The 27,805-nt window shown below is 28.6% G+C and overlaps 4 protein-coding genes across 4 annotated transcripts; 1 reads left to right on the top strand and 3 right to left on the bottom strand.

The window, feature by feature from the left end:
• Positions 1 to 5,511: 5,511 nt before the first annotated feature.
• Positions 5,512 to 6,348, top strand: LOC107928462 (uncharacterized). Its single transcript, XM_016859704.2, has one exon. The coding sequence runs from the start codon at positions 5,763 to 5,765 to the stop codon at positions 6,189 to 6,191; it is 429 nt and encodes a 142-aa protein (XP_016715193.1). The 5' UTR covers positions 5,512 to 5,762; the 3' UTR covers positions 6,192 to 6,348.
• Positions 6,349 to 7,749: 1,401 nt separating this feature from the next.
• On the bottom strand, positions 7,750 to 8,295 carry LOC121206347 (protein TIC 214). The gene has a single exon (XM_041077247.1). The coding sequence runs from the start codon at positions 8,293 to 8,295 to the stop codon at positions 7,765 to 7,767; it is 531 nt and encodes a 176-aa protein (XP_040933181.1). The 3' UTR covers positions 7,750 to 7,764.
• A 3,033-nt stretch (positions 8,296 to 11,328) lies between these two features.
• LOC107928483 (putative F-box protein At3g25750) lies at positions 11,329 to 12,694 on the bottom strand. The gene is made up of 2 exons (XM_016859722.2): positions 12,617 to 12,694; positions 11,329 to 12,532 (listed from the first exon to the last, which is right to left on the bottom strand). The coding sequence occupies exons 1-2, from the start codon at positions 12,630 to 12,632 to the stop codon at positions 11,379 to 11,381; spliced, it is 1,170 nt and encodes a 389-aa protein (XP_016715211.2). The 5' UTR covers positions 12,633 to 12,694; the 3' UTR covers positions 11,329 to 11,378.
• A 567-nt stretch (positions 12,695 to 13,261) lies between these two features.
• On the bottom strand, positions 13,262 to 15,821 carry LOC107928484 (putative F-box protein At5g60060). Its single transcript, XM_041077246.1, has one exon. It carries the CDS (start codon positions 15,642 to 15,644, stop codon positions 14,961 to 14,963), a length of 684 nt encoding a protein of 227 aa, XP_040933180.1. The 5' UTR covers positions 15,645 to 15,821; the 3' UTR covers positions 13,262 to 14,960.
• Positions 15,822 to 27,805: the final 11,984 nt, after the last annotated feature.

Genomic DNA, 27,805 nt, shown 5'->3' with positions numbered 1-27,805 from the left:
GTTTTTGAAATTAAATTAGTGGTTGATTCGTTATTTATTTTTTTATTTAAATCAAATAAATTATTTAAAGATTTATAAAAAATTAAAAAATTATAATATTTGATTTAATTGATTTATATTAATTTATAAATTAATTGATTTTTACCTTGTTTTAGACTAATATATTTATCAATTCTTAATCTAATTAATCTAGTTCTGAAAACATTGCATAATTGCATACACAATGGATAACATTAAATGTAAAGAAAACACATATTGATAAAAAAAATTATATAGAAATAATAATAAGTGTAGCACCATGTTATGATATCTATAGAGCTAGATTCCTGGCTTAAAAGCATACTGTGGTTTTCATTTCTACATTGATGACAATATTTGACCGGTGTTTGGGAGTTCACATGGGGTCAGCTGGACAATGTGTTGTTAACAAAATGGGGTCTCATTGCATCACCATTCTTAAGAAAACTGGTCCATGGTTGGATACCCTATTTGTCTAATCATATATCTATACATATAACTTCAAGCATCGCACAAAGAAGTCAAACAAGAGTTTATATTTAATATGGGTTAAAATATGTTGTAATTTGGTCATAGTTTAGTTAATTTTGAGGTTTAATATAATAGGGTAAAAATTAAATATGATGGGCCTAATATTAAAGAAGTTCTAAAATTAATAAAACTTAATTTAAGAGATCATTAAAGTCTCGCTTAAAGAGATCGTTCAAAATATGATGGGATCGTCAAGGCTTTCATCAGGAATTATTTCTTCGCGACCGGGCCATTTGCCTCAAATCATAGGACCTGCAACAAGATCCTACATGCATAGCATGTGTGTCATTATCAATTGCAATATGATCTATGTAAGAGCCTTTTAGCACGATAATGTATCCTTCAATCATTTTCAAATGCACGTATTAAGGGCCTTCGATGACTTGATTAATAACTTCTCGTTAGCTTAACACTTGTACTATAAGGGAGACTCACCAAGAATGAAAAAGACAAAACGATTCGATCATTTACAGCAAGATACCTCCCATGTTAAAACTTCATCAAAATATATACAAAAGCCCTAAATATCACCATTGTGAACTTCCTTTCTCTTCCATAATTCAAACATATATTTCCGTAACAATCATATATACACTATATATAAAATTTTTGATTGAGTTGGTATCACGAGTTAATTAAACACAAATTCAGTTAAAAATGACTAAAAGTCTATTATTTTTACAAAATAAAAAATATTAATATGAGAATATTTTTATTTTTATATTTTTATAAAAAAATATTACAGTAAAATAACTTAAGAGATATGATTTTTAAAATTTTAACTTAACTATTTCAATCAAAACTTCATATAATTTTAAAATAATATTTTTATAAATGTACTTTTTTACATAATTTTTTCACACATACTAAATATATTATAATTTAATAATATATATATATAAATTTATATCAGAAAAATCCACCACATAAGGCCAAACAAAATGGATGATTGTAACCACCACATGTGTATAGAGGAATCTTGAGCTGAATTCCAAATCCTGTAATTGCTTAAAAACTGGCTAAACAAAACCATCATTTCGAATTGGAATTAAGGATAAACTTTTTTTTTCCCAAAACACGTGAATCCCCTTGGCCTTCACCAAAAAGTGCTTAACCTTTTACAATTTCGCCCCTTTTAAAAATTATCCAAAACAAAAACTATAATATTATATTAAGTGGAAAGTTATTTTTATCCATGTGTACGTACAAATTAGACCATGTTTATGCGCATATTATGAAAATTTCACGTCATTCGAGGAGCATTTTGAAGATTTGACTAAGATTAGGTAAAACGAAAAAAAGTATAGGGACTATATGTAGAATTTGACCATGAATGGTTTGTGATGGATGAAAATCAAGAAATGATGATCAATTGAATAGCATTTTATAGTGGATGTGAATTGAAATCAAGCTTGCAATATGCATGGGCCATTTTCTTTAGTGGAAATCATCAAACAAGATCTTAAAAATCCAACCAAGTGGTGGGTAATCAAGGATTAATCATTTTCACAGTATTTAAAAGTGTAATTATCATCTAATCCTTTATTTATTTTCAAATTATAGTTGTAGGAAAAAATTTAAGGATGAAAACTGAATTATAAATTTTATGGTAAAAGGTTTTACTAACAAATTATTTTATAATTTTATAATTTTCAAAGGATTTTAAAAGAATTTTAATGTTCTATAGGAGCTAAGATTTTTGTCTACCATTGCATTTGCCCCTAGTTTTTAAGTCACGATTTAACTTTTGAATTATACTTGTTTTCAAAACTTTTTATTGTCCCACTTTAGTAACAAAATTATAAATTTCATCTTAATTTATTCAAAAAATTACTAATAAGAAAGTGACACGTAACATAGTTTTGTATGTCGATAATTTTTAAAATAGAATAGAATGAAAATAATAGTTCAGAAACAAAAACAGAAAAAAAAAACTCAAGTACCAAAATAAGGAAAATAATATAATTCAAAGTTCAACTTGACCTAAATCTAAAAAAATAAATAATAAAACGTAAATAATAATTGAGCCAACTTAACTATATAGTAATATGGTCATGTCATTGCTTCCATATCACAAATTGGGACATTTTCTTAATTAAATATCAAAGACCCTTTGGGTAGTTTGTTTGGTAAGAAAGAATTATTACAATACTTTTTGTTGTTTTTTTGGATGTTATAGTCAACTTGATTGGTTGCAACTACATATAATTATGATAGCAAAATACTTTTTTAATTTATTTATTTTATACTGAAAATCATAAGTAGAAAATACTTCCCACTGTGACCAAGTTTTTCTTTTAGAAGATTAATAATTGCTGTATTATGCAAAAACTTAGTAGCACCTTGTTTAGGGCACAAAGACTTTGAAAACAATCCCCCAAAAAAGTGGACTTCCACTTTTTTCTAGTCATCAATATAATAATATTTTTAAAAAAATTAAAAGTTAAGTAAGTGATATACTTTTGGACTGGTCAATTGATTTTCTTTTAAAATAAATTAATATTAAATAAAAAATTAAATTTTATAAAAATGTGCATTTGAGTTCATCTTACGTACAATAAGTTTTTAAAAAAATTTTACAAAAGAATTGAGTTTTAAACTGTATTTTTACGGGGTTTTTTTTAATTTATTATTATTATTTTTTTCATTCAACTAGATTTCTATAGTTTAGGTAACCTTCGGTTAATGCTGTCTATCAAATTTTCATTTATTGTATAGATGAGTAATTATATATTTTTTCATACGAAAATATTTTTTTTTAAAAAATTAAAATTAAATTTTTATATATATAATTATACTAAATTAAAATTCACAGTTTAAATTATACATTTGATGAAAATTTACGTGTAATTTTATAATTTATCAAGTAAAATTTGACTAATTGTTGTTAGCCACATTTCCCAATTGGACATTGCCTTTTGCCAAATTAAGTCAACATGATTAGAAAACTTCAATTTTAGGTGAAAGCTGCCCAAACCAACCACGAAAATTATAAATGTCAAGCCTAATAATAGATAGGAATTTCTTTTCTTCCCCTTAATTTGTTTATAAAAATAAATCACAAAAGTAAAAAAAAAATTAATTGTAGATATTAAAATTCGAATTTTCATTTTACTTCATGTTTTGGTAAATCACTGAAAAGAAAATGTTGTAATCGAATGAGATTATACTAAATCTTAATCTTATAAAAGTTGTAGGCAGTGAAATTTAAATACAATTTTATTTCAATGTTTTGAAAAATATTTATCATCCAAAAATCGAAAAATACTAATTTTTTATCCAAAAAAGTAAATTAAGAAAAAATGAATGTTGAAAATTGAAATTATTAAAACTTTATGTTTAATTTTTTGGGGTTCAACATGTTAAAACTTTATGTTTGAGTACTGGAAAAAGTAAATGTCTCATATCATCATTATCATCATCATCATCATCATGACATTTTATATTTAAATCCTGAATCTTTGATCTTGAAGGAGAAGCTTTCATCACTCATGCAATTTGTAGTTACAAAGAAAATGGGAAGAGAAATAATTATAATGAGAAAATGGAGGAGATGATGTCTTTGGGCACAAGTCAAACCTCTTCCGAGTTCGGGTTTAAACAAAGATTTTTAATTTTAATAGTTTCGTTTAGTTTAAATTTAATTTAAATAATAAAAATTATTTTAAATTTAATTACAAATATATAAATATTAATATATTTTAAAATATTTGATTAATGTATGAATAATGAAACGAGTAGGGTTTGGATTTAAAATTTTTGAAACCTGATCAAAGTCCAACCCATTTAGGCAGAATAAATGGAGATCAAATTAGACTCGTGTTATTCAGATTTATATATAAATGTCAAATAAATGTCTAGGTTAACATAAATATGTTTTTTTTTTAATTTTTATGTTAAAATATATGCAATGATTAATCTAGGGGCAGGCAAAGGTCTTGGTCCCCAAAAAAAAGAGTAACTTATCACTTCATAAATGATTAAATTATAAATTAAAATATATTAAAATTACATTTTAACCCTCTAAAAATAAAATAAAATAAATTATTTAAAATATATATATATATATAGAATGAAAAGAAAAGGTAATGTGCAAATGTTGTAATCAAGCTGAAAAGTTTGGTTAGCATTATTGGTAGAAAAATGCATAAAAAGCAAAAATCTTGCTGATGTTGTCGTTTTTTCAGGTTAGGTTATAATCAACTCTAAACATATGTTATTTCCACTAATCAAACAGGATCTAACTGGTTCTTGATAAAGATTAAAATAAAATTAACTATCTTTGTAAATCCAACAAAAATTTAACTATTTTCAATTCCCCCACACTTTTTTTTTTCTACTATTTTGTTTGAATCATTTATGGGTCTTTCAATATGTTATTAAAAGGTTAATTTATCACTTTTTTTATGAAGTCCTTAGCAACAAAGGTAGGATAAAAAAGTTATATAAAAAAGGGCAAAAAAAATAATGGAAGATAACCAAACAAAATCATGGTTTGAATCCTCAACCAAAGGTTCATGAGAAACTAAATAGTTAACTAATTCAAACTTAACACTTAATTGTCACTGCATTAATAGTCGGATTGTATTTCTTTCTTTACTTATAAAAATGAGTAAATTAGTCATTAAAGAATAAATTGGTTTATTTTGTTAAAAATTTCATTCATTTCTACTATTAAAAATTGGCAAAACATGCAACGTACATCCCATACTAATGTATAATGTTAGTTTTAACAATAGAAATAGATGAATCCAACTCCTAATAGAAAAGTTTTCATGCAATTTTATCGAAATTAAAACATCTTAAATATGCAATTGAGCCAAACTTATAACCGATTCGAAATAAAATGATTTAAACTCAAATTGAATATCAATCATTATTAAAAAACAAAAAGAAAAAAAAACCACCTTGGTGGGGTTTTTAAATGCTAGAAAGGGCTATTATCCAAAGGCCCCCCCCTCCGACAATATTGTCACAATTTCCACTTGGCCTTGTCTCTCTTAGAACATGGAGTAAATAATGGAAGCTTTCCCCTACTCTATAACTCCAATTCCCTTTCTTTCAGGCCAACCATAAAAGCTATATAATCTCTCATACAAGACATCAAACACATATATATTCTTACACGCACTCCTTGTACCAAAAAAGAAAAAAGAAAATCCCACTTCCTATCCTATCATTACTATCAAACCCAACTATAAAAAAAAATAGCAATGGAAATTGACTCCCATCTTTCCTCAACATTCAAGCAAAGGGGTGAAATGGCTATGGAAATTGAATCAGTTAGATGTGAGTGTTGTGGATTGAAAGAAGATTGTACCCAAGATTATATCAATGAAGTTAAGTCCAAATTTGAAGGGAAATGGCTATGTGGGTTATGTTCAGAAGCTGTTAGAGATGAAGTGAGTAGAAACAAGAAACAACAATTTGGGGTTGAAGAAGCTGTTGAAGCTCATATGTCATTTTGTGGCAAATTCAAATCCAATCCAGCAGTTCGTGTAGCTGATGGTATGAGACAGATGCTGAGAAGGTCTGGGGATTTTTCAAATACTCGTAATTCACCATCTTCATCTTCATCTTCATCTTCATCTTCATCTTCTTCTAAGAAGTTCGCAAGATCAGCTACCACAAAATTGTACTAATTTGTCTAAAAATCAAAGAGGAAAGGGTTTTACTTTAACTTTAGATGAATAATATTTTATAGCTATAAGTCCTTCTCTTTTGGGGGCTACTACTTTTTTTTTCAACTCTGTTTTTGTGCAGGAGATGTAATTACAATGAAGGCTTCTTCTTCTTCTTCTTCTTCTTCTTGAACTCCCATTTTTTTTCTCTCTTAGCTTATGTTGATATATGGTATGCATTTTTCCCATCCTTTTTCTTTTCTTTTTCCTGTTTATGAAAGAAAACAAAAAACCATTTAACATGAAATGATTCTAACTTTGGTACTGCCTTTTCCCTGTTTCTTTTCCATGACATGTTTTTTTTTTTTTAAATGTTTTGTTAATGATTTTTCTTTTAGAGAAGATAAGCTATTTAAAGGTCAGATGATTGAATTGATGGGGGAAATGAGAGAGCTATTGGTTTGTCTACGATGATATATTATTGGGTAACAATGAAGAGGAGAGCTATTGGTTCTTGATTTGGAACATAATTTTCACACAACAGTTTTTGTTTTTTATTCGATAAATCACATCAATTCACACACCACAAATAGAATAATCTCTATCTCATTAAACTAATAAGAGCTAGATTCCACAACAGACCATAGTTAATTCCCAAAGATGTTAAAATCAATTACAAATCTATACTTTTCTATAGGGTTAATGAATTTTTAGGCTTGAATTTGACGATGGTTACTACGTTAACATGTGAATCTGTTTTTTTTTTATTCTAATTTAGCCTTTAAATTTGACAATTATTCTCGTATTAAGATTTGAACTGGATAGTTGTTCTCATATTGGGTCTAAACTTCTTTTTTTTTTTGTCTAAATCTTGGAACTTGACAATTATTAATCTTACGTTGTGACCTAAATTTTTGAGTCCAACTTTTCTTCAAGAAAATATCAGGGATTAACTTAAACCTAAAAATATTTAAGTCACAATGTGAAAATAATTGTCAAATTCAAGAACTAACTTTAAAAAAAAAAGTTCAAGCCTCAACGTTTAAAATAAAAAAAAAAGTGTCACAAGAGGTTTTTCAATCCATAATAAATATTTATCTTTTTTTTTTAATGTTTCTAACTTCGAACTTTCTTAATTCACATCCAGATAAGAAGTTTCATAAACCGGTCTATTTTTATAGCATGTCTCTTTGAAACCAAAGTGGAGTTAGCCCATTTTTTTCTTTTCTTTCCAAGTCACTTGTAGCTTTTTTGTTTCATCGATTTTGCTCAGATCCACCTTTTCCTCCGAAAAAAGGGAAGAAGAAGTATTTTCTTCGGTCCCCTATTTTTGGTTAGCCCCTACCCCTTCGGAAATTGTTTCTATTTCTATGTTTCTTTCTTCCTCACTTTCCCCCACTTCTTCCGTTTTGGAAATTCCTTTTAGTTTTTAAGTTAGAATGGGTGACGGTATTCTGCTTAAATAGTAAACACAGGTAATAAATAACAGAATACTAAAGATTCGAGCCATAGAATTTCTAAATTTTGATACAAGATACTTATAAGATCGAACAAGTACATTAGACCTAATTAAATTATTTTGTTGTATCCAAACTTATACCAACCCAACCCATTTCATCAATAAAATATGACCAAGTAACCAACCAACAAAACTACTTGTTACAAATAACATATTGTTGTTGCATCGAAACATATAGATGTTGACTAATCTGGCTAACATTGAACTTGGTAAAATGAAATGGTTGAATAATTGAATAATGAGATTATTCAGGAATACACATTGAATGCTAAGATTACGCATTGAATTTCTGGTAGGACGTCTATGATCAAAGAAGTCTTTGTGATTGTTCCAGAAGAAATGCAACAAAAGATACGGTAGAGTTAGGACAGCTCTTGTATGAGGTTTACTCAATGCTAAATGCAGAGATACATAGTAGATTGTTATGAACATCATGAGCTGGCCTGCAATAAACCCAGTTGTTGCTGATACTCTCTTCTTGGTTCCTTCTTCTCCTTCTTCCATAACCCGAGCTTGTAGAAGGAAGATATAAGAGGGACCTATGGATAGTGTGGTCAGAAATCTATAATAGAATCCGACCATAACGACCGAATTGATTATCTTCATGTATAAGGATATTAGATTCCTTGGTATAAAAGAAATAGAAAAAGATAGAGTAGAACTAACATCTCTTAGTCATGTCAATGACAATATAAAAATGGAATTGATATCTGGATAGAATATAATGAAATAGGAACACTTGTCTAGTTGAAGCCCTAAATAATGCATTAAGCCTTTTCAATATTACTACATTATGACACACTTATGATGTAGGTGAAAAAAATTATGTAACAAATATACTTATTAAAAATCATATAAAAATTAGATGATGCTTTGATTGGAATGACAAAATTAAAAGTTTGATATGTATGTACCTAGATTTAAATTCCATCATAATATTATTTAATTAAAAATATGAAATGATAAAAAATATCCTCCATATTAATATTTCTTATTTTGTACATAAAAAAATATTTTAGTAATACCTCAATTGAGTTAACATCTAATTACCTTGTCACACAACTCAATTAAAGACTTGATATAAATATAAATAATATACATCAAAAGTCAACTTTCCACTAAATTAGAGAAGACTGAACCAACACTGTTCCCATATGGTTGAATGATTTGAGCTAAATTATGGTTAATTTCCACTATAAGCAGTAAAAGTGAATTTGATAAATTATCTTTTCCTTGGCAATAAGATGCAAAGCCTTTGCTTTAACTACGCTCTAAACATGGATATACCAAATTCTTTTATGGATTGTTTTGAAGTACATTAACATTATATTTTTCTATGGGTTAAATTATATATCAAGTTTGAAAGGTGATTCGAAATATGAAAAGTTTGGAAAAAGGTATAAAGCTTAAAATAATAAGTTTAGGTAAAAAATTAGACTAATTTAAAATATGAACTGAATTCAAGTTTGAACATTTAATACTCGAACTCGGCTCAGCTCATTTTATACTTTTGTAACATATTTTTATTTTGTTTATGTATGTTATGTAATTTATATCACATAAAAATCAATATATAATACAACACCATGAAAACATTAAAAAGAATATGTTAATTTGTCTAAACTCAAAATTTTAATAAAAAGAGCTTAAATCTTAAATTAAAAATAATATAGACAGACATAAAACGAGTTTAGATTAGTCAAATATGGATAGGTTTGGCAAAGATTTAGGTTAATATTTTAGGTTGAATCGGGCTTTCAACAAATATAAAGTGTATTAACATCATATATAAGTTTGGCCGAAACTTAACCCTCCGGCCTTATCATGAACACTTTTTCAACTCTATAAGCAAGGTTTAAAGAATTCCAAGTGTCCGCTTTTTTTCGAATATGATTCAAAACATGTGCTAGTTTTAAAATATCGCTTATTAACTTATAAAACTCTATTATTGTATAATTATTTTTTATTTATAAAGAGGTTTTTAGTCATATTTAAAGCCTTAAATGTTGGTAAGATGATGTTGGATATGTGTTCAACATTAGTATTTAAAAGGCCCCTTTTATGTTCCAAGGATTAAGACAAATTTTGTATAGAAGCAGGCAACAACCAGAAGCCTCCTTTGATTTGCTTTTGGTTTACCACCTCTCAAACCTTGTCAGAGTCCAAGTGAAAAGCACAAGTCTCCTGTCATTAGGCTATCAATGCAAACAGATGCTATAACACTACTAATCACAATTTGTAACATCAAAACAAAACACCCTCACATGTTTCTCTGAAAACATGTCACAGAAAAATAATCTTCAATGTCAGAAAAGTCTGGGATCATTTGCAGGCATTCTCAAAACCTGTTTGGGCACTAAGTTATTGATGTTGTATGTGATTCATCACTAAATTAGTTATAGATAGGTCAACCTTATACTTTGTTTTTTGAGGTTGTATGTCTAACCTTTTAAGAGTCAACCAGTGGCACTTGGAATCAGATTCCAGGTGTAAAGTGAAAGAAGAAACAGATCATTGTTTCTTAGACCATAAATTAATAGAAAGCAACTGCAGTAAGAGATTCCTGGAAAGCAATCAAAACAGGTGGTTCAATCCATTTCCTTCATCGATGAGCATCTCTTCCTTACTCTACATCCTAATATAATATCATTAACTGCACCGGAATTAATCTCAACCCATCTAAAAGGAGCTTAACATGTAAATTAATGTACATATATCATGGCGGGCATTGAACATGACATTAACACTTGAGAACTAGCAAGGTAAGACCTGCATTTTTCTGAATTTATAAGCTTTCAAGAACCTTCATTAGAGGTTTTTTTTAAGGCGCACAAGGCCTTGTGAACCATACTATGATATAACAACAACTAGCAAGGGTGTGGTGATAATACCTTGAGTTAGAAAGAAGATGCTAAGCTACAACTATGGAATCTGTTTTCAGTTTTGTTATATCTACATCTCGTGAGTTTATTTTATTTCGCAAACCCACGTCCTTGTGGATCAAAAACCATGCAATCTCCTCTACAGACGATAGTGCAGTAGACATGGGAAATCAAGCAGTATTAAATTCTAAAGCAGTACGTGTTTTTGAGCCATCCTCAACCAGCCCCTGCATGATGTTACTCAACAACATTATTGGCATATCCCCAATGTATACCAATCACTTTGATCATACTAATCAACATATTACCTTTCTTCTTGTCATTTTCTCAAATACCTCGCTTGCACTTTCTAGGCACCCACATTTGCATGCATAAAAATCAGCATTATCAATAAGCTCCTCCAATACCATTCTTATCAACATATATTCATTGCATCTATATTCCACAATTGTTTTAGTTTACACAATGGTGCAAACAAAGTTATAAATACTAATATAATTTAGAATATTTTGTCGTCAAAACTAATCGAAATTTTCTCTTCATCCTCAAAAATTTTCCAGCTCTGCACTTCATCTAATAATCCATAGATTTGATGTATTAACAATGTATATATCCGCACATACATCTTTAAGAATTTTTAAAAATAAATACAGAATATGACTTCACCAATATATAATTGTGGGCAATGCTAATAGCACTTGAAGATAATTTTAGTAACCAAACATGAAATATATATATATATATATAGTTGATGAGTTTGAAATGCAGCATTACATGTAAAAGAATAATAGATGCTATAATAGTGTATCAAACAGGCTTATAAACTACAGAGGAGGGAACAATCCTAAGTTTTGTTGTATCAGCCAACCACACATCATCCTTGGCGATGTCATAAGATGTAAAGCTTCTAGTCTCCATATTATATACACCCACGTCTTTGGTATTCTTTAACGCATATGAATTCTCTAGAACCATCGATGGAAATAAAAAGTTCTCGTAGTCATCTATGAAGTATATGCAATTTGATTGACATCCACAAAAATCGGATGCCACCACAGATAAAGAATTGTTATCACCCACGAACAAAGCATAATCTCCTATGTTTTTCACCTCCCTCCATTCCCATCCCTCTGAAGGTAACTTCAGATTCCAAACTTTGGCTCCTTCCGTGTTATTATATCCCACATCCCCATGCCAATGCCACATTTTTATTCTTTCGAGCAGCAATAGTTCCCCGATAGGTGACTCCACAAGATATTTCATTTCGAAATTTTCTAGATCTACATTATGATTTATAGACAGATACTTGAAAAACGATCTATCAGCCACGTTAAAATAAATAATTTCACCCTTGTAATCAATTGCATAATAGCGATCTCGGTAGTATATAAGATCATGAAGCACACCCCAATTATGATTAACGTAAGTCCATTCTTTGTCTCTGTTTGGTTTAATATAAGCTACGTGATGATCGGCACTGAATATAGCCATGATCATGTAATCGTCAGGGCTTGATGTTGGATTAGCAGAAAGTACCACTTTGCGAATTTGATTAAAAACACAACATGGAGGGTCCAACGGAGGAAGAGTAATGTGAATGTTTGGATCGTGATCAATTTCTTTCCCGAGGACCAAACACAACGGGTTGAGTAAACGAACAACTAAATCGTCGTCCACGGTGACCAACCATCCGTTGGAAGAGCCGACAAATCGGTCGACGTATGGTACTTGGAATGGCAAGGGAAGAAGCTTGTTGTCTTTGATGCTATATAGGATCCAAACGTCTTGGGTATTGAGAGGGACAATGAGCATGGGGTGCTTTTGGGACAACAAGTAGTTGATGTTCTCCGTTACAACGTCGTGCCACGCTGTGCATGTTGCACCGAATCGAAAATAGTCTGACACCGAAGCCAACCTTTGTAATATCAAATCAACAAGCTCACTAGGTAACCCTGCCCAATCTGTAAGTAACAAAACTAAACATTATTCAAGTTACAAAGTTGCTTATTTAAAATAACTAATAGTTTAAGAAAACTGCAACTCACCTGAATTCATGCTCATCTGCTTTAATGAAAACTACGATAATATATGCTTCCTGTCGTAGAGAAATTTGGTTTTGTGAGATTGCAGCTCAAGTTGATAATTATGGCTTAATACATATACATATATATAAGTTGGAAAGAGGAGAGTAATTAGATTAGTATTTGAATTTATAAAGGAGAGTAAGTATACTTAAAACTCCAATACTCTGTTGAATTAAGATTCATTGAAACCCAAATCAAATCTATAAAATATTATTTGAAATCCAACTAAAACCCTTACGCAAATCTACTTTCATTAAAACAAAACCAATATAATGCAAAAGTTCCAAACCACGACTTGGAGAAGACGAAAAAATTAAATATAATATAATACCATATAATGCTTTATAATATAATTAATGCAATATAATATAATCTTGATAGCTAAATATATATATAATGCTTTTGACTTATTTGATATATAGATATCATATTAAAAATTAAATGAAGTACAATATATTTTGGTTTTGTAATATAAAAAATTTATTATTTTTATTAATGTAATATATTTTTAGCTATCAAGATTATATTATATAAACATATCTATAATGGCCTGAACTTGCATGTTCGTCCGTCCTTGTACTCTGAGACGAAACTTCTTGAGGAACCTGTTCCACTTGCTAGGAAAGAGAAAAAGAAAATAAATTTGCTAAAGACACCAACAACCGGGAAGAATAAGGTTTCTGAATGGGGTCAGATGATAGCAATACATCTCTGCAGCTAGGATCAAAGAATATGGAAGCTTCTGAATTTGAGATTCATGCTGGAAGCAAATTGCGCGCGTCATTCCAGAATATATACTTGGACTCTGGTGTTTCTCTCCTTCAGTGCCAAGTAGATGCCTCGAAAAGACAAGAGGAAGCTGAGCACATTGGTTTCCATTCTGTTGACGTTGATGGTGATGACCCCAATGATGATACTTGTGGCATTGTGGAGAAGGTGGAGATCTAATCTGTTGTGACAGTTGCCCCTCAACATTTCATCAGAGCTGCTTAAATATAGAGGTATTTCTGCATTGTTCGTGCATCTGCTCTACAATGTTTTAATTTACAAATGACGGTTGGTCCTTTGTTTTAATTTTTTCCTACAAGTTTTACTTGTAAACTTCTGGGTCAATGCGTGCTTTGGAGTTGAAGAGATATTTGTGAGTGTTGAATATAGGGGATACATGAGGCCAGGGGAAACAAAACTCCAGTTCCAAGGATCTTGGGCACTTAAGTTTAGGTGGACAATTTATTCATTTTCTCCATCCCTCCCCCCTCCCTGGCCCATGTCCAACCCTCTTGAGAAACAGGGGCTGTGTTACTTGAATAGAGTCAATTAATCAAGTTAGATCTAGTATTCTGGTGTTAATACAATTTCTTCCTTTAAACATAATAGTTACGTTCATTTTTAAGGTTTTAGTTACTGAGCTTATGGTTAGGGGTCCTAAATATGTTTAGTGTCAGATAAAATTTAAGGATATCTTCCTTTGATTGGCATTGGACATGTAATTTAGGCGGACACATGAAGGCTTGTCTTTTTTCCTTTTCTTTTTAACTTTAGAAGCGCACCTTTTCTTGAATGTCTTTTTTTCTGGCTGACTGTTATTAAGACGTTCCTGAGTTGATATCAGCAATATTTTGGTTCTTATGCTGTTTCCAGAAATGCTTGTCAGTGGCTTAATGCTGTTCCCAGAAATGATTGTGCTGTTAAAACATAGTTGTAATGCTGTATACATAACTTGTTTTTATCCTAGTATGTAAAAAACGTTGGCTTTTAGTTGTTTTCCAAATGATGAAGTGAAAAATGACTTCTCCAATACCATATTACCTTTCTTCTTGTCATTTTCTCAAATACCTCGCTTGCACTTTCTAGGCACCCACATTTGGCTTACATATAAATCAGCATTATCAATAAGCTCCTCCAATACCATTCTTATCAACATATATTCATTGTATCTATATTCAACAATTGTTTTAGTTTACACAATGATGCAAACAAAGTTATAAATACTAATATAATTTAGAATATTTTGTCCTCAAAACTAATCGAAATTTTCTCTTCATCCTCAACAATTTTCAGCTCTGCACTTTTTCTAATAATTCATAGATTAGATGTATTAACAATGTATATATCCACACATACATCTTTAATAATTTTTAAAAATAAATACAGAATATGACATCGCCAATATATAATTATGGGCAATGCTAATAGAAATTGAAGATAATTTTAGTAACCAAATATGAAATATATATATGGAAGAGTTGATGAGTTTGAAATGCAGCATTACATGTAAAAGAATAATAGATGCTATAACAGTCTATCAAGCTGGCTCATAAACTACAAAGGAGGGAACAATCCTAAGTTTTGTTGTATCAACCAACCACACATCATCCTTGGCGGTGTCATAAGGAGTAAAGCTTCGAGTCTCCATATTATATACACCCACGTCTTTGGCATACTTTAACGCATATGAATTCTCTAGAATCATTGATGGATATAAAAAGTTCTCATAGTCATCTATGAAGTATATGCAATTTGGTTGACATCCACAAAAATCAGATGCCGCAACAGATAAAGAGATGTTATCACCCACGAACAAAGCACAATCTCTTATACTTTTCATCTCCCTCCATTCCCATCCCTCCGAGTCTAGTTTCAAATTCCAAATTTCGGCTCCTTTTGTATAATTGCATCCCAATTTCCCATGCCAATCCCACCTCTTTATTCTTTCAATCAGCAATAGCTCCCCTGCAAGCGACTTCACAAAATTTTTCGTTTCGAAATTTTCTAGATTTACATTACAATTTATAGGCAAATATTTGAAAAACGACCTATCAGCCATGTTAAAATAAATAACTTCACTATTGTAATTAATTGCACAAAAGCAAACTCGGTAGTATATAAGATCATGAAGTATGCCCCAATTATGATGAACGTAAGTCCATTCTTTCTCTTTGTTTGTTCTAATATACGCTACATGATGATCGGCACCGAATATTGCCATGTAATCGTCGTGGCTTGATGTCAGATTAGCAGAAAGTACAACCTTGCGAATGTGATTAAAAACACTGCAGGGAGGGTCCAACGGAGGAAGAGTAATGTAAGTATTCGGATCGTAACCTATTTGTTTCCCGGGGACCAAACACAATGGGTTGAGTAAACGAACAACTAAATTGTCGTCCACGTTGACCAACCATCCTTTGGAAGAGCCTACAAATCGGTCAACGTATGGTACTTGGAATGGCAAGGGAAGAAGCTTGTTGTTTTTGATGCTATATAGGTTCCAAACTCTTGGGCTTTGAGAGGGACAATGAGCACGGGGTGCTTTTGGGACAACAAGTAGTTCATGTTCTTCGTTACAACGTCGTGCCACGCCGTGCATGTTGCACCAAATCAAAAATAGTCTGACACCAAATTTAACCTTTGTAATATCAAATCAACAAGCTCACTAGGTAACCCTGCCCAATCTGTAAGTAACAAAACTAAACATTATTCAAGTTACAAAGTCGCTTATTTAAAATAACTAATGGTTTAAGAATACTGCAACTCACCTGAATTCATGCTTATCTACTTTAATGAAAACTATGATAATATATGCTTTGTGTTGTAGAGAAATTTGGTTTTGTGAGATAGCAGCTCAAGTTGATAATTATGGCTTAATACATAAACATACATATAAGTTGGAAAGAGGAGAGTAATTAGACCCAGACTCTAATACCTTGTTGAATTAGGATTCATTGAAACCCAATTCGATTAGACTTAGACTCCAAAGCGCTTATGAATTAGGATTCATTGAAACCCTATTCAAATCTATAAAATTTTCTTTGCATGTTATGTTCACTTTTTCGGTAATATTTTTTAACAGAAACGGTTCGTGTAGGGTTGTAATATGTGTTTTCTGGTATTGTATATTATGGCATTTGACATTTGATGTTGGATTTTGTTTTTTTATTTTGCCCCTTAATCTTTTCATGCCTCTGAATCCCCCCTCTGTATTTGGGTATCATTAGTTGTTTCTTACAGATGTTCAATGTTGGTAAGACAACGATATTCCTGTGTCGCTGTAGGTTACTGTAGAGCTGTTGTCATGAAGTTAGCAATAAATTTTCTGTATTTTGTATGCAGTGCTTCGTTTTTATTATAGTATTCTTTAAACAGAAAGGTTGCGTTTCAGGTGTGTAATATATGTTAATTTGGTAGATTTACCTTATACTATATCATTTGATTAGGAATTTGTTTTTTAGGTTTTTTCCCTTACTGATTTGATGCATCCTGAAGGCCTAGTTTCTGTCTCCTCTTCTTCTGTAGGGTTTGTTCTAGTTTGTGTTCGTCTGTTTTTTTTTTCCTATTATATTATGAAGGGATGTCTGATATGTGAAGGCACATGTTCAGAAATGTGTTTGTTGTTCCTACTTCCTACAGCTGTTTGAGCATTTACAGAAGTATCTAGGGGTCAAACATGAGCTAGAACCAGGATTTTCATGGTCTCTTCTTCAAAGAACAAATGCAGATTCTGATACAATTGCCAGGGGACTTCCACAGGAGGAGTGGGATCAACTTAATCAATAATGTTGTTTATAACTGTGGCCTTTGTATTTTTTGCCTTGCACATCAATTTTCTAACCATTTGCAAATGCTACTTTTTATCTTTAAAGGTTCACTTCAACCGACTGAACTATAGCGGCTTCTACATTGCTATTCTGAAGAGAGGTGATGAAATAATTTCTACAGCATCAATCAGGTACACGATTTTTTGGCATACTATGCTACTCTTTTCTCTCCTTGCAGCTATTTATCTTTGGTTGGGTGGATAAACACGAGTACCACAACCACCTAACATGACATAAGACCCTGACTCTTGGAGAGGTTTAGTGGTTTTGATGCAAAGGTCTTATTAGAATTGTGTGAGTTAAATTGTTGTGAAAATAAAATATAAGTGGCAAGATAAGAAGATTTATAAGTGGCATTAGTATAGAAGTTTATTTCTTTTATTTGAAGTTTACTTCTTCTATTTAATGTTGATTAAAATAAGGTGTTTTAATATTATTATATTATTTTTATTTGACTTGTATTATAATATGGTTTTAACGTATTATATTTCTGTATTATTTATTTCTTGTTTACTTTATGCTTTTCATCTCCCTCTATTCACATCCCTCCAAATCTAACTTCATATTTCAAACTTTGGTTGATTGTGTTATTATATCCTACATTCTCATACCAATGCCACCTCTTTATTTTTTCAACCAGCAATAATTCCCCCGCAGGCGACTCCAAAATATATTTCGTTTCGAAATTTTCTAATTCTACATTATGATTTATAGGCTAATATTTGAAAAATGATCCATCAACCACATTAAAATAAATAACTTCACCTTTGTGATTAACTGCACAAAAGCGATCTCGGTAGTATATAAAATTATGAAGTACACCTTAATTATAGTGAACGTAAGTCCATTCTTTGTCTTTGCTTGGTCTAATATACGTTGTGTGATGATCGACATCGAATATAGCCATGACTATGTAATCGTCAGGGCTTAATGTCGGATTAGCATAAAGCATAACCTTGTGAATGTGATTAAAAACACTGTATGAAGGGTCCAACAGAGGAAAAGTAATGTAAGTATTTGGATCGTAACCAATTTGTTTTTCGATTACTAAACAAAATTGATTGAGTAAATTAACAACTAAATCTCATATTAAAAATTAAAAATTAAACTACGTACAATATATTTTGTTTTTGTAATTTAAAAAATTTATTATTTTTATTAATGAATAAATTTAGTCAAAAACATTATATATATTTTAGCTATCAAGATTATATTATATTACATTACATTATATTGTATTATATTTTATATATAAATGTAGAATTAAAATCAGATTCAAAGAGAACAAATATCCAAGTAAGATGGTAGCATGCTTTTTGAGAACACAATAAAAAAAAGTAATAATGATATGAAAATATTAATAAAATTTATAACTTATTAACACCGATTAACACAATATTTATGAGGGTAAACTATATCAATTATCCTTAAATTTGTTTAAAATTATATTTCTGTCACTCTAGCATTATAAAATTGTTACATTTTTGTCACTCAAATGTTGACTTCCGTTAGTAACATTGCACTTTAAGTCAAAGAGTTAATAGTTAATAAAATCCCTGAGTTATGGTTAAAAAATTGTTTTGATCTTTTTAAAAAAAATTAGCAATAATTGTAAAATAAAAATAAAAATAAAATAATGTAACAATAAATAGAAAAATCATATAAAAATTATTTATAGCTAGGAAAAATTAAGGTTTTGCAGCTAACTTTTTCACATCCAATCTCATAAAAAATTACAGTTTTTGAACTTTCACAAAAGAATATTAAATACCCATTCACTTTAATTCTACTCATTTTTCACTTGCTTTTTTGTATTATAAATTTAAAAAATTTGAAAATCCAAAAATGAAAGTCACTCAAAAAACCAATCAATCTAATAATGGGAGTTACAAAAAAGAAATAATAGGTTTAGAGGGAAAAAAAATAGAGTACTTTGCATTATAAATTAAAAGAAAAAAATCTCAAATTTCAAAATTTTAAACTTACCAAAGAACTTAGACAATATAGTAGAACATTTTGCTCTTTTCTTTTGCACTCTTCTTTCTTTTTCTTTTTTTTTGTTTTCATTTTTTTTTTCATAATTAACGGGAAAATCTTGCAAATAGGTTGTTAGAAGTTTTTACGATTCTCGAGAATGAAAACAATGTTGCAGGCCTAGACAGGGGCGTAGCCAGGGGGCTGGGATGGGCCCCGGCCCCCTAAAATGTAAAATTGTATTTTAGGCCTTTAAATTTTTTTAAAAATTTTAAATTAGTAAAGGTAAAATTTCACTTTTCCCCCCTAAAATTATAAAAATTCGATTTAATCCTTTACAAATTATAAAGATATAAACAATAAAAAATTAAAATTTCATCTAGCCCCCCTAAAAAAATTTTCTAGCTTCGCCCCTGGGCCTAGATTTTGTTTCTTGAAAACTCAAAAAGCAACAATCGGTCTAATAGTGGAATTTGAATCTTGCATTGAAATGTATTTTGTTAGGACTTTTAGAATTTGAGAAAAAAATAAAACAAAATAAAATTTGTAGAGGAATTCCTAGATAACACAACATGAAGTTAATATGATTAAAGGTATTCATCAATGGTGGAAAACAAGTGGAATTTAGTTTGGAAATTTTAAATATTTTTATATAATAATTTGCTTAAAAATTTTCAGGAAATCATGGATAATACATATACATTCATAACTTGAATAAATTTCTGCTCTCTCAAAGTCTTCTTTCTCTGTCTCTTAGGTACTCCTAATTAATAACTAATCCTTTAACCTAGCTAGTCAAAACTTAAGTTTTGCTCACATAATAGTTATAATCTAATCAATTTTCTATAAAGTCGGGCTAAAAATCAGCAAAAAAATAATACTTCCATAAGAGTTTATGTTCAATCCAAAATCTTTAATTATAGAAAGTGACTTTACTTGTTCTGCAAGTAACCATGTTTAATTCGCAAAAAATCAATCTTCATGTCTTCAATTCAATTAATCTCCATGTTTTGAGCTCTAATTCATCCAAATAACTACTTCAAAATAAATAGCTCAATACTTTTATTCTGGAAAAAAAAAAGGCAAATTTGACAATGAAACAATACTTAAAGTAATGGTCACTGTTTCAGCCACAGAATATTTCTTGCCATCAATTATATAAATTATTTTTAGTTTTAATTTTAAGAAACTTTTAGATTTACACATATTTAAGTGTTTTTTATATTTTTTAAATTATGATTGTTATTATTTTATAGATTTTCTAATAATTTTTAGCTTTGAGTTTTTTCTTAATTTTTTTTACAGATATTGTTATGACAATTTTAAAAATATCAAAATGATTTTTTAATTATAGCTTATAGACCAAATTAGCTATTAAACCTTTGGCTTAAGGTGCAGCCTTAGTTTTGTAACAGAAGTTAACAATTGAGTGACAAAAATATAATAATTTGATAACGTTAGTAACTATTATATAATTTTTAAAAGTTGAGTGACAAAAATGTAATTTTAAATAAAATTTAGAAACAATTGGTGTAATTCACCCTGTTTATAAAAATATTATATAATTAATAATTTTTAAAATTTAAATTCTTTATAGATCTCCATATTGGTTGAGTAATTCATCCAGAAAAGGGAAATTCGGTAATAGAATCACCAACATACAAGATTATGGGACGGAAGTGGTACTAAATTTTAAAATTTTCTAGTTAAAATTTTAAAATTTTCAAACATTTTAGATAATTTAACTAAATTTTCAAAAATTTTAATTTTTCTATGTGTTTAATTAAAATAAGGTCATATAAGCATAAAATAGTTTAAAACTTGTAATAAATAAAGCTGTTTTTGAATAGATTAGTAAGAAGATGAAAAATCAAAGATTTATAAATTTGAAATTTAATTTTTAAATTTTTATTTTTTAGATTTTAAAATTCAAGTTTAATTTTTAACTTTAGTAATTTGTATGTACTTTCTCTACCTTTAATTCATATAAAAAATTAATATGAAAATCTCTTTAAATAATTTTTTTTATTTTGAGACATTTTGATGAATATTCAACATAATTGTTTGAATTACATTTTAATTTTTTTTTATCATTAAGAATTGATTAAAATGAAAATTTTCAATCCTTTAATTGAAAAGGATTATACGGTACAAGTTTGAACCAAAACCGCGTAATATGGCTAGAAATGATTGCATGAATGTTGGGGTGCTTCCAAAGTCGGTTAAAGTTTTGAAAGCAGCTTCCAATCATGCTGTAAATGTGATTAATCTCTTAATCATACCCATATTCTCACAACATCAAACCTGTTTTTAATTTTTTTTAAGGGTTTTTTATTTAAATATTATAAAAAATTATTGATTGAGGCTTAACACGATTGGCATCGGTATTGTTGTTAATGAAGAAAAATGTTAGTTCGAATAAATATTTAAGATGTAATGATTAAATTGATCAAAAATTATCCAATCAATGGGGTAAAATGAAGTTCATTGAGTTGCAAAGTGATTGATGAAGAGTTCAAGTAGTATGTTAGAGCATATATCTTCTCAATTGATGGTGTCAAAATATTAAATTTCTAATATTACAAACAATGCTAACATACAATGTAACATAGAGAGTCCAATTAGCACAAACTTATTATAATAGCAAGCAAAAACAATAACACAATTTTTTTATAACATACTTATAATATATTTAACAATCGGTAAACAACAACGTAGCATTGATTAAAAAAATCTACAAAATTACTATCAACAATTGGTAAATACGATAATAACATAATATTTGTTAAAGTAGCTTATGAATTATAATTTTCATAATACTAATTTATGAACTATGGTAAAATAAGTTGCATGGTAAAATAAGTAGCTTATGGTAAAATAAGTGATTAGAAATGTAACGGTCTAATTTTCAGTGGTGTCGAAAATGGTGATTTGAGATCACTAAATTCGACAAATAAGATTGAACAAGATAGTAATTTAATATTTATGAGTCAAGTAAGAATTTAGAAGAATTTGTGAAATGGTGAAATTGGTGAATTAAAAGAATTTATTAGGTCAAACGGGTCAAAAACGAGGTATCGAGACCTCAAAATTGAAAATCAAGCTATAAATATTTATAAAAATATTTATGGAGTGTCATTGAGTTAGTATTAAAGTTTCGTTAGAAAATTTTAACGTTTGGATGGCTAATTAATTAAAAAGGATTAAATTGAAATAGCGCAAAATTTGTTAAATTGTGAGTAAATAGCTTAAGTATTTAAAAAGATGGATTTAAAGAGCAATTAGAAAGGTTAATGGCTGAACGGTTTGGGTATGAAATAAGCAAGAAAACAATGTGAACAAGGGGCAAAATTGGAAATAGCATAAAAGTTAATAGTTAAATAATGATGTAATTGAAAAATCTAGACATTTCTTCATATTTTCTCAGCCAAAACGCCATAGAAGGTCTGGAGAAAGCCGGTTTTTCATATTTTTACATCATGTGAGTTTAATTTTTGCTTTTTCTTGATAATTTTTATGTTTTTATGACTTTACAATTAGGTCCACTTATAGAATTCATTAGTTTTTGATTTTATGGGTGAAATTGGAAGTTACCCTGGATGGATAAGGGAATTTTATGATGAATTATTATGAAATTTAAGTTCTAATTTCATATTAAGGTGGTTTTATTAAGTGATTTTGATAGGAAATGATATTTAGGACCTAATTGTGAAAAAGTTGTGAATTGAAGGTTGCTGTTGAAATTCAGAATATAAAAGGTTTTGAAATAGTTTATAATGATAAAATAAAGTGTTAATTGAGAAATTTTAGTTCAATTGATGGGTGAATTGAGCAGGGACTAAATTGTGAAAACTGTAAATTTTGGGGTAAAAGTGAAATTTCGAAATTTGAACAGCAAAGTGAAATAGAAATCAAATAAATGCTAATGAGTAGAAATATTTTATATTATAGATCAAGAATCCAAAGAAGAACGAGGAAAAGAAAAAGTTGCGGAATAGTCCCTAAATTTCAATATCTTTTACAAATTAACCGGGTAAGTTCATATGGTTGAATTTAGATGTTTATTTATGAATGATTGAAGTATATAATGTGTTATTATATACGAATTTGTTGTGGGATTGTGTAGATTTTGTTAATGAAAGAATAAATGTGTAAATGCAAATTAGGAAAAACGCAGGATTGAGTACGTTCGTATCGTGACGTATGATGAATTGACGGATAAGACCATGGTTGTTCCATGGCAAAGTGTGAAATGTAGGTATAGTATCATCCATATTGAGTTGTGAAATGTAGGTATGGTATTATCCATACTGAGCTGTGAAATGTAGGTATGGTATTATCAAATCCATACTGAGTTAAGAAATGTAGGTATGGCATTTCCCATACCGAGTTGAAAATGTAGGTATGGTATTTCAATGAGGAAAACCATACTGAGTTGTGAATTGTGGCATTGAGCAACGATGTACTCAATTTCGTAAGCCATTTCCTAATTTGATTATAAGAAATAAAAGAGAAGTGATCCAAATGAAAGAGATTGAGTAGTTGTTACTGTTGAGCTCAACTATGTGAATTATTATAACAATGGCTGTGAATCGTAGGAAACTTTAGTAAATGTTTTGGTATTGTTTGGAAATATTATGTTTGGTAAGCATTACTTTTAAACCTATGAACTTACTAAGCTTCAATAAGCTTGCTTGTGTGTGTTTAATATTTTTATGTAGATTGACTTGAAGTGAAGTAGGTAGATCGGATCAACACAACAAAGCACACTATCCAGATCAATTCCGGTAGCTTTTGTTTTATGTTTGAAGATTTATATGGCATGTATAGAGTTTAAATGAAATGAAGTAAAGATGTTATAAACTAGTTAACAATATTTTGTACTAAAACAGTTTTTGGTTAGTAACAGTAGTTTGAGTTTGAAAATTTACCATAAATCATGAAAATCTAATTAGAGGTTGAATAAAATATGAAATTAAATCTTATTGAATCTAGTTTCACATAGAAGAAACGGTGTAAGCAAAAGGCCTTCATATCAGGAGATATTTTGAATTTTTGTGAGACAAGGTCAGAGTGATTTTGAACTCTTCTGTTCTAATTTTTAAAAATCATTAAAAATTGTAAAAAATTAATTAGGAGTAATACTATATATGTATGGATTCCTTATTGAGTATATTTTTAATAGAAACAAACGGATTGGTTATTTGAATTCTGTACATGGAGAAATTTGGTTCGTAGTGCACAGGGGTTAGAGTAGCCGAACCCTGAAACAGGGGAGACTTCAACTAATAAACTATACTAATTGGCCCAACCAAAAATTCTAGAAAAAATTTAGTAAGTAGATATATGAACCTAGATTCGGGAAAAATTTACGGATTTAGATTTCGAGTTTTTTAACTCGAGATATGATTTTTTTTGCGTCTGTAATGCAGTTGGACAGCTTGTCTGGAAAGTATGATATAAATTGTTTGAATTTGTTTAAGTGCTCAAATAAGTTTAGTAATGCCTCGTGCTCGACTCCGGCGATGGTCTCAGGTAAAGGGGGCGTTACAGGAAAGTTTAGACGACTTAAAATACATGGGCATCAAGCTCAGTGTGTAACAAAAAGGTTTGATCTTGACACACATAAGTGTTAGGTCCTACAACATCAAGTCAAATCCGTCCATAACAACAAAACATAAAATTTTTAGAAGAATCTTGAAATGTATTCAAATAGACTTTGATACCCGTAAATGTCGAAATCATTGTAATATCATTTTATCATCAGAAAATAATTGAATAACATATTTTTCAGTAACTATTCTAATCCACAAAGGAACTTAACACCCCGTAAATACTCAACTACTCCAAAAGAACTTATTTTAAATAATAAGTTTCTCGTATATATATTTACATTATGCAAAAAAAAATGGGTCTTTTCCCCTTCTATCTCCGTCTTAAAAGAAATAAAAATAGTTTTTATTAATAAATTATTTTAGTTTTATGAGCATTAAAAATCATCAGGGGAGAAAATATTTGTTTGCTATGAATTCGAAAACTTAATCCCATTAACTCAAATTTAAATCTAGTTAATTTTAATTTAACCATAAAAACTTAATAATTTACATTTGTTTATCCAAAATTTGAAAAAATAAATCTAAACTTAGAATAACATAAAATTAAAATTGCTCGAATTCAAAATGACCTTGAATTATTTTTTTATGTTAACTTCAAACTAAATTGACTCAAAACATAACCACCTAAAGACCAAAACTCAACTATCAAATTTGAATGACAAAACTAGAAATCGCCCAACTCGAAAAACTTAATTGGCAAATTTGAAGGCACTAAACTTAAAACAACCTAAATGATCAAAACCCAAAATGATTAAAACTTAAAATGATCCAAAAAATTTAAAACCTAAATTGACTAATTCCAAACTAATGTTGTATTTGATAAAGTGAAAAATTAAGTGCTGAATAAATAAGTACCAAAGAAATTAAGTGTTGAATTTAAGTTATAAAATTTGTTTGGTAAATTATTTAAAAAGTAATTATTGAATATAATTAGATTGTTTGATAAAGGATAATATAAACTTAAATGAAATAAAACAAAATAAAATAACAATTGAATTTATTTTCTATTAAATGGTAAATAGGTCCTAACTTAACTTTAAACTATACTTGTTTAAGAACTGAGATACATACTTAAAATTAAAAGCCCACCCAAAATTTAGAATAGTTTAGATAAAAATGTTAGGCACAAAATTAACTTGAATAAATACATTTAAAATATGAATCAGACTCGAACTCTAATATTCCAAGATTAAGCCCAACCTAGCACGTTTCAAGTTTATATTTTGTTATTTTCTTATTTTATATATAATGTAATTTATATATTATGAAAACTAAATATGTTATATTATAAGGGTAGTAATTAAAAGATATATAATTACTAATTATATAAAATAAAATTATTATACGTTAAAAATAAAAAATAGTATGGAAGAATCGAAATAAGCTTTGGTTAGCAAATTACAATTATTGGTGTACTTGAACAAAATTTAAAGTTCATATTTTAGACTTGAATTTATTAAAAAAATATACATAATACCTTGGAACATTTATATATTACCAGTTTATAATATTACATGAGTTATATATAATTTTATAATTTATTAAATGATTTAATTTAAATTTTATGTAATTAAAGTAAAGTACTAAAAAGCATAATTACCAATTACTTTGATAATTCAAATATTATAATAAAAAATAAATCATTATTAAAATATTTGTCCAATACAAAAGATTGGCATATTCTGCGGTAATGCCCATGCGCTTCAATTTTTTTTCCTTAATATTCAAAAAATTGACGAAAATAAATTATAATTAATATATAATTAATATAGTTATAAAATGTAAGTTAGCATCAGAAACATCGACATTGTCTTTCTTTATTTCACAAACAACTTTAAAAATTGTTACGTGTTTTTTTTAATATTTTATTATATTTCTATAGAACATTTATCAATCCCTAACTCCCTAATTTTCTTTGTAGAATTTAAAAACTTCACTAGTAGTGTACTACATATATTACATGAATTATATAAATATATTATTTATAAAATTTTATATATGAAATATAAAATTATTATATAAATAATTAAAATTTGGTATTTGAAACTAAAGTAACATATATTTTCCTTTCATTTTTGTAGTCATCGGAAAAAAAAATATTTTAAAGATAAGAGAATTTAATAAAAAAATTTAAGAAAAGAATTTTAATATAATCAAAATTATTATTTCTAAGTATCAAAAATCTTCTTGTCAAATAAATTTACTTAACCTTTTATTAATAAATGTGATAAATCTTATAAACAATAAAATCAATAATATAATAAAGGTTATTATTTTGTATATTGGTAGTGTACTTTTTTTAATTTTATAAGCAATTTTAAAAAATTAACACATGTTTCTTTTTTCTTTTTTTATATTTTATTATATATTTATAGAACATTTGTCAATCTTTTTACTCTATATGTTGAGTTTATAAATTTCACTGATAATGTATAAAATATTTTCTCATATAATTTTCTTCAAACACAAAGTATATTATTTTACATATGTTATAAGAAAAAGGTATATAAAACAAACGTAAATACACAAACCTACAAACCCAGAATGCCAAAAATATGTTAAAACAAATATAGATAAAAGGGTTTGTTTTATTATTTTATTAATTTATGTCTGGTTTATAGTGAAGCCATATCTCATCCTTCTTCTAGGAAGTAACATGGCAACTTCGTCCCCCGTCCTTGTATGCAAACCTTATATCAAGTACAGAATGTTTGATTTTCAAACTTATCTTCAATATTATTTATGGGAAATAAAAAGGTGATTTTCTTTTTCAAGCGGATGTAATATATAAATTAATTTAACATCAACTCAATTAAAAAAATTTAATAAAAAATTAAATATTAATATAATAATATATTTTTATTATTATTTTTACATGAATGTTTAGATGAAACAATTAAAAGTGTATACGAGTTCCAATAAAACTTCTCACTCCTTAACTAAGGTCATGCAAATCACACTACTTG

Source organism: Gossypium hirsutum, chromosome A09 (assembly GCF_007990345.1).
Source record: "Gossypium hirsutum isolate 1008001.06 chromosome A09, Gossypium_hirsutum_v2.1, whole genome shotgun sequence".
In the NCBI taxonomy this organism is placed as follows: domain Eukaryota; kingdom Viridiplantae; phylum Streptophyta; class Magnoliopsida; order Malvales; family Malvaceae; genus Gossypium; species Gossypium hirsutum.
Note: the sequence above shows the minus strand (reverse complement) of the source record. Positions and strands in the feature narration are given on the sequence as shown.